Genomic DNA, 8515 nt, shown 5'->3' with positions numbered 1-8515 from the left:
CCACTGAACCACAGCAGCTGGGTTTGCCCCTTCTTTTTTTAAATAATTTTTTCTAGCCCTGGCCAGTTTGGCTCAGCGGTTAGAGCATCAGCCCGCGGTCCAGAGAGACCAGGGTTTGGTTCCCACTAAGGGCATGTACCTCGGTTGCAGTTTATCTCCGGCCCCGGTTGGGGTCGGGTGGGTGACAACCAGTTGATGTGTCTCTCTCACATCGATGTTTCTCTCTCTTCCTCCCTCTCTCCCACTCTATCTGAAGATAAATGTAAAAAGATCCTCGGGTAAGGACAAAAAATAAATTAAAAAAAATTTATCATCAGATAGAGTGGGAGGGAAAGAGAGAGAGAGAGAGAGAGACATCCATGCAAGAGAGACACATTGACTGGCTGCCCCCTACACCGACCCGCGCCACACACACACAACCTGACCAGGGCCGGGGCCAAACCGCAACCAAGGCATGCACCCCCTGACCAGAACCGAACCCGTGACTCACTGATCCGAAAGCTGATGCTCCAACTGCTGAGCCAAACGGACCAGGGTACCCCCTTCTTTTTATTTTAACCTTTTTTTCTTCGTTATTGATTTTTAGAGAAAGAGGAAGGTAGAGGAAGAGAGAGATACAAACATTGATGAGAGAGAACATTGGCCGCTGCCTGAACACCCACCCACTGGGGACAGGGCCCACAACATGGGTATGTGCCCTGACAGGGAATTAAAGCGGCGACCTCTTGGTGTATAGGTCAGTACTCAACCACTGAGTCACACTGGCCAGGCAGCGGCCCCTTCTTTTTACATTTTTTTAAAAATTTTATTTTTAATTTAATTTAAATTTTATTTTTGTTATAGATCATGTTACAGATGTTTCTCCTTTTTTACCCCATTTACAGTCTCCTCCCCATCCCCCCCACCACGTCCCTGGCTTTGTTGTCCGTGTTCATTGGTTATGCGCACATGCATTTAAGTTCTGTGGTTTATCTCTTCCCTCCCCACACCACCACCTCTTCTGAGGATTGTCAGTCTGTACCCTACTGCCATGTTTCTACCCTATTCCTCAGACTGTTATGTTCATTATATTCCACAAATAAGTGAGATCATGTGGTATTTGTCTTTTTCTGCTTGGATTGTTTCACTTAGGATAATACGTTCCAGGTCCCTCCATTTTGTCTCAAAAGATGAGATCTTTCTTTCTTACAGCTGCATAGTACTCCATTGTGTATATGTACCACAGCTTTTGTATCCATTCGTCTACTGATGGACACTTGGGCTGTTTCCAGATCTTAGCTATTGTAAATAGTGCTGCTACAAACATGGGGGTACATACATTCTTTCTGATTGGTGTTTCAGGCTTCTTAGGGCATATTCCTAGAAGTGGGATCACTGGGTCAAATGGAAGTTCAATTTTTAATTTTTTGAAGTAACACCATATTGTTTTCCATAGTGGCTGCGCCAGTCTGCATTCCCACCAGCAGTGTACTAGAGTCCCCTTTTCTCCACACCATCACCAACACTTGTTGTTTGATGATTTGTTGATGGTGGCCATTCTGACAGGTGTGAGGTGATACCTCATTGTTGTTTTAATTTGCATCTCTCTGATGATTAGTGATGTTGAGCATTTCTTCATATGTCTCTTGGCCATTTGTATGTCCTGTTTGGAGAGGTGTCTATTCAGCTCCTCTGCCCATTTTTTAATTGGGTTTTTTGTCTTCCTTTTGTTGAGTTGTATGAGCACTCTATATATATTGGAAATTAACCCCTTATCTGATATATCATTGGCAATGATGTTCTCCCATACAGTGGGTTGCCTTTCCATTTTGATGATTGTTTCTTTTGCTGTGCAGAAGCTTTTAAGTTTGATGTAGTCCCATGTGTTCATTTTTTCCTTTGTTTCTGTTGCCTTAGGTGATGTATCAGTGAAAATTCTACTGCGTATGATGTCCAAAATTTTGATGCCTACATTTTCTTCTAGAATTTTTATGGATTCACAGGTCACATTTAAGTCTTTTATCCATTTTGAGTTTATTCTTGTGTATGGTGTAAGCTGATGGTCTAGTTTCATTTTTTTGCATGTAGCTGTCCAATTTTCCCAACACCATTTATTAAAGAGGCTGTATGCTCTTGCCACCTTTGTCAAATATTAATTGAGCATATTGCCTTGGGTCCATTTCTGGGTTCTCAGTTCTAGTCCACTGGTCTATATGCCTGTTCTTGTGCCAGTACCAGGCTGTTTTGATTACAGTCGCTTTGTAGTATAACCTGATATCTGGTATTGTGATCCCACATACTTTGTCCTTTTTCAAAATTGCTGTGGCTATTCAGGGTCTTTTTTGGTTCCATATGAACTTTTGAAGTATTTGTTCTAGTTCTGGGAAGTATGTTGTTGGTATTTTGATGGGGATTGCATTGAATCTATAGATTGCTTTGGGTACTATGGACATTTTAATGATGTTGATTCTTCCAATCCATGAACAAGGTATGTGCTTCCACTTTTTTATATCTTCCTCTATTTCTTTTTTCAATATCCTGTAGTTTTCTGCAAATAGGACCTTTATTTCTTTGGTTAAGTTTATTCCTAGGTATCTTCATTTATTTGCCGCAATGGTAAATGGGATTGTTTTTTCAGTTTCTCTTTCTGTGGGTTCATCATTGGTGTATAAGAAAGCCGTCGATTTCTTGACATTAATTTTGTATCCTGCTACTTTGCCAAATTCATTTATTAAGTCTAATAGAATTTTGATGGAGTCTCTAGGGTTTTCTATGTATAGTATCATGTCATCTGCAAATAATGACAGTTTTACTTCCTCCTTTCCAATTTGGATCCCTTTTATTTTTTCCTCATATCTGATTTCTGTGGCTAAGACTTCCAGTACTATGTTAAATAAGAGTGGCGAAAGTGGACATCCCTGTCTTGTTTCTGTTCTTAAGTGAAATGCTTTTAGTTTCTGCCCATTGAGTATGATGTTGGCTGTAGGTCTTTCATATATGGCCTTTATTATGTTGAGATATGATCCCTCTATTCCCACATTGCTGAGCGTTTTTATCAGAAATGTGTGCTGGATTTTGTCGAATGCTTTTTCAGCATCTATTGATATGATCATGTGGTTTTTATTCTTCATTTTGTTTATGTAGTGTATCACATTTATTGATTGTGAATATTGTACCAGCCTTGCATCCCTGGGATGAATCCCACTGGGTCATGATGAATAATTTTTTTGAATTACTGCTGGATCCGATTTGCTAGTATTTTGTTCGGGAGTTTGGTGTCTATGTTCATCAGGGATATTGGCCTGTAGTTTTCTTTCTTTGTAGTGTCTTTTTCTGGTTTTGGAATTAGAATTATACTGGCCTCATAGAATGAGTTTGGAAGTCTTCCTTCTTGAATTTTTTGAAATAGTTTGAGGAGAATGGGTGTTAGTTCTTTTTGGAATGTTCAGTAAAACTCCCCCGTGAAGCCATCTGGGCCTGGGCTTTTGTTTGCTGGGAGAGTCTTGATTACCTCTTCAATTTTCTTAGTTGTTATTGGTCTGTTCAAGTTTTCTATCTCTTCCTGGTCCAGTTTTGGGAGACTGTGTGTTTCTAGAAATTTGTCCATTTTGCTTAGATTGTCGAATTTGTTGCCATATAGTTGTTCATAGTAGCTGTTAACGATCTTTTGTATTTCTGTGCTGTCGGTTGTTACTTCTCTTCTTTCATTTCTGATTTTGTGTATTTGGGTTCTTTCTCTTTGTTTCTTGGTGAGTCTAGCTAAGGGTCCATCAATCTTGTTTATCTTTTCAAAAAACCAGCTCTTTGTTTCATTGATTCTTTGAATTGTTTTTTTTTTTTTTTAATGGTCTCTATGTCATTTATTTCTGATCTGATCTTTAATATTTCCTTCCTTCTACTTGCTCTGGGGTTTTCTTTTTGTTTGCTTTCTAATTCTTTAATTCTTTAAGTTGTGAGATTAGACAGTCAATTAGAAATTTTTCTTGTTTCTCGAGGTAGTAGCCTGTAGTGCTATGAACTTCCCTCTCAGAACTGCTTTTGCTGCATCCCATAGATTTTGTGTTGTTGTGTGTTCATTTTCATTGGTTTCCAGGAAGTTTTTAATTTCTTCCTTGATTTCCTCGGTAACCCATTCATTGTTTAATAACATGCTATTTAGCCCCCATGTGTTCAAATGTCTTTGCATGTTCTTGTTGCAATTGATTTCTATTTTCATGCCATTGTGATCTGAGAAGATGTTTGATATAATTTCAATCTTCTTGAACTGGTAGAGATTTAGTTTGTGTCCTATCATGTGGTATATCTTTGAGAATGTCCCATGTGCACTTGAGAAGAATGTGAATTCTGTGGTTTTGGGGTGTAATTCTCTGTTGATATCTATTAAATCCATTTGGTCTAGGGTTTCATTTAGAATCTCTGTTTCCTTGCTAATTTTTCTTCTCTGGGAAGTTCTTTATATATCCTTCTTATAGAAATGTAAATTGAAACCACAATTTGATATCCTTGTACACCTCCCTGGTCTAAAATGAAAGACTTTCAAGGATGTTTGCAAGGATGTGGAGTAACTGAAGTTGTGATTCACTGGTAGTGAGGATGTAATTGATAAAACTACTTTAGGGAACTGGCCATATCTACTGAAGCTGAGCATACTCATCTTACCTTCTGACCCAGGGATTCAACTCCTGGGTTTCATCCCAAGAAATGAGTACATGCGTTCACCAAGGGTCATGCCTAAGAATGTTCATAGCAGTTTTCTTCATGCTAGCCAGAAATAAAAACCATACTTTCTGTCAGTTGGAGATTGGATAAGTGCATTCTTGAATATTCACATAATAGAATACTGTATCAAAGTGAGATAAATAATTTAACTATACAGGTGGGCCAACCCCCCAGCCTCAGTCAAGCCTTCAATGACTGCAGCCTTGGCCAATATCTTGAGAACCTCATGAGAGACCCAGAGCCAGAACTGCCCGAGCCACACCTAAATTCTTCACTCACAGAAATTGTGGGGATGTTTATTGCTTTAAGCCACTAATTTCATGAGATCTGTTACACAACATCAGATAATTAATACACTGTGTGATAAAGGGTTTCAGCTAGACAGACCTGACCCTCTGAGTTGGCATATTAATGAATGATGCCCTTGTAGTGGTTGGGGACATGGGTCCCAGGCTCCAAGTCTTCCTTTCTCCCATAATATTTGCCATGTCAACAACCTATAGATTTTCATGGGCACAAATTTCCTTGACCCACATCCCCCTGCTGTCACGTGAAGAGGACAATTGTGAAAATATAAAGGAGGGTTTTGTTGTTTGGGGGGAAACTTACGAGCAGAACAGTATCAGAGTTTACTCAGTCCTGAAGCTTTCAGAGGGGATTAGGCCAGACCTAGTTGGACTGAGCCCGTGGCTAGAGCTCCTGTAGAGGGAGCCTGCCTGGAATGCATCTCGCTCATAGGGATGGTGAGGCAGGGACCACCTGTACCTCCAACACGGAGCTGCTTGAGGAAAGGAATGATCCCACTAGAAAGGGGACTATTTTTTCCAATGCTGGCTGGACCCTGCTGAGCGAGCTGTCTGCTGAGCTACTGAAAGGGGACAGGAAGTGAGTCTCCAGGACGATCCCATTTGTTTCTCCTCACCTCCCGGATTCCCAGCACGTCACTGATCCCCATTGCCAGGCTGTGCTTTAAACACAGTAAATATCTGCTGGCTCACTGGTCAATGCAGAAAAAAACACGTTTTTCATTCTCAGTAAGAAACTCAGGAAGTAACTTGTGCAGAAACCAAGAGAACAGCATCAGCAAACTAATAAACCAGACAGGACTGGATGCCCGTTCACTCTGCCCGGAACCCTACCTAACCATTTTAGATAAGAATCCTCAATTGTCCCCAGCCGTCTGCCCTTCGTCCTTATTGCAAATCTCATCCCCATCAGACAAATCCTTGGCATGTAGCTTCTGTGCCTTGTTTGCATGCGGCGTTGACAGGTCTGTACACATCCCTCGGCCCAAGCGGCCGCCTCCCCCAGAGAAGCCCTCCTAGGAAACCACAGGCAAATACGAACTCTGCGTCCCCCTGCTTTCTCCTGCCACAAAGCATGCTGGGCTGCTGCCCAGGCCCGCGGCTCCACTGGGGCTCTGTGCTGGTGTCCTGTGCATGGTGGGCACCATTCTTCTCAGATTGCTAAGCCGCCAGCTTTTATTTGTGGTCATTGAGGCCGATTATTAAATCTTGTTCATCCAGAAGTTCTTTACTCACTCAGGCATTTAAGTCTCACTGGCTACTCCATGTCACTTAGTGATGACTCTTGGCAGGAGTGGAGGAACCTGCGCGTTATCACTTGGAATCACGCAGCCACGGGTCTGTGTTGGACGTGGAGGCAAGTGGGTAGGTTTGGTGCTGGGCTGAGCAGGAGGGAGCCGAGCGGCACACACCTGACCCTAGTGGGGTCCCCAGAGGCTGAGGCAGGACACGTGCATGGAGAAGTGGCCCCACCAGTGTTTTCTGAAACAGAGGCCTGAGGAGGGAAGTTTGGGCAATTTCTGCTCTCACACATTCTTCTTTTCCCTGTCTCTCCAGCAACTCCCTGCCAGTATCCAACAGTTGGGAGTTTTTAAAACTAAGAAAGAAAACAAAAAATCTACTGTGAATATTCCACTAGCTTGTAATGGTGGAGAACCTGCTACACCAAGACAGGGCACACCTTTGTGCATGAGCTTAAGAGCTGGGGGGAAAGACAGTCCCCACCTCAAGGTAGGCCCAGGGATCCAAATATCCTGGCAACCCCAAAGCCCTGATGAGAGGGGCCAGAACTGGATGATCCTCTATGGACAGGAGGTCAAGTACGTTGTAAATAACTGTCCTTGGTGAGGGGGGGCAGAGCTCCAGAATAAATTGTTATCTGACTTAATAACCGACACCCCTTGAGGAGGCTGTGTTTTCCAGTTCTCAGGGGCTGACTGTACTGGGAAAGAGGGAGAAGCCCCCTGCACCCATGCAGGCCACACTGCTGCTGCAGGAAGTACTGGCTTCTCCAGGGACCCCAGCTTCAGCCCTGCTGTTCTTGCCTATGGCCCTTGTTATTTGCATATAAACACTTAACTGTTTACACTTTAATTCCTTACCTCATGGCTAGGGTTGGTATGAATGATACACTTCAAATATATATATTTAAAACAGTGTATTAAGGCTAGGGTGGTGTTTACTAGGTGACGGTGTCATGCCTCATTTTCCTGTCCCCCTTCCAAAGGTGTTTCTTCTGCATAAGTCCTGGTTGTGGCGGTGACCGATACAGAGCCTTCACTGTGGGGTGAGAAGAAGGCCAAGGCTTTTACTCTTGAAAGGAACAATTAAACTATTCATTATTTCCTCATTTGAGAGATTTTTAAGTTGTTCCCAATTATATACCTTTTGTAAGAAGATTCTTCAGAAGAGTCCTGCACACTCTTCCCTATGTAGGCAGCAAGATGTTCAAACATACTCTTCAGCGAAAACAGCAGCCTCTTCCATAAACTTCTTGCCTAGAAAACAGACAGGGAAATATGAGCTCCGTGTTTCCCCTGCTTTGTCCCACCACAATCCTTTATCTCCTCAAATTTACCTTCTTCTGATCCAGTGAGCTTTCGTCACTCCCCCTGGGGGGAAAATGCATACCGACAATTAGTGATTCGTGCCTTTGTCCGTGCCTCTCACACGCGTAGCTCTGGTCTTATTAGGACTGAACTGAAACTTGGGTCCACACTCAGGAGCAAACTCACCACAGACCTGAGACCTTGAAAATGATCCCTTGCATGCTGGGCTTCCAGAACTTCTCTGTGTCTGTTTAAGATGGCCCACAGAGTCCCGGGGAGACCTTTGTAGGTGGCTGGGGTATAGGCAGGATTTTCACCCCGTTCCCCTTCTTGGCCCTTGGACAAGTGCCCTCGTGCAGTGAAAAGAAAATGCACACGCACCCTGGGCAGAAGCAGTGTGCTCTCTGCAGACGCAGTCCACTCGGGGCCCCTTGGGACTGGGTCTCACATGCATCATGTGCTGGGGCGGGCAGGGGGTGTTTTTATTTTCCGAGCTGCTTTATCCAGTAAGTTAAATCACACCAACTAAATGCCTGAGTCCAACAGCAAAGTTATCTAGCTGGCTGACCTGCATACTCAGGCTGCCACTGATGAGGGAGGACTTGTGAAATCAGTTGAAAGGTCATAACCGGCACCAAAATACAAAATATTCTTTTTTGAATACAAACAGAATAGAAAAAGTCAGAATGCATAATAACTTTGTTTCAGAAATGAGTACTGTCTGTCTGTATGTGTGCTGAGTGGTGACATAACATGTAGCTCTCAGCCCAGGCACAGTATCATCTACAGAGAAGTCCCCACAGGAAAAGACCATCTTTCTGACACTCACCAGCAGTGTGACCATGGGGCAAGATATCTTCCCTTCCCCGTCTCCACTCCCTTTTTATTAAAGGAAAAGACAAACTACTGTCTAAGATCTCTCCCAGATCAAATGCCATGAGGTTTGGATAAAGGGGAGAGAGA

General features: G+C 43.0%; 1 protein-coding gene across 1 annotated transcript in view; it reads right to left on the bottom strand.

The window, feature by feature from the left end:
- Window positions 1–7198: 7198 nt before the first annotated feature.
- LOC118634054 overlaps window positions 7199–8515 on the bottom strand; it is a 123540-nt gene continuing 122223 nt past the window's right edge. Inside the window, exons 20-21 of the mRNA XM_036268368.1 lie at window positions 7389–7501; window positions 7199–7283 (exon numbers count right to left, since the gene is read on the bottom strand). Of these exons, the coding sequence (XP_036124261.1) occupies window positions 7199–7283; window positions 7389–7501 (198 nt within the window). The remainder of the gene's footprint in view (window positions 7284–7388; window positions 7502–8515) is intronic.

This window comes from Molossus molossus, unplaced genomic scaffold, assembly GCF_014108415.1.
Source record: "Molossus molossus isolate mMolMol1 unplaced genomic scaffold, mMolMol1.p scaffold_m16_p_19, whole genome shotgun sequence".
NCBI lineage: Eukaryota > Metazoa > Chordata > Mammalia > Chiroptera > Molossidae > Molossus > Molossus molossus.
This window is presented reverse-complemented; position numbering and strand designations above follow the sequence as displayed.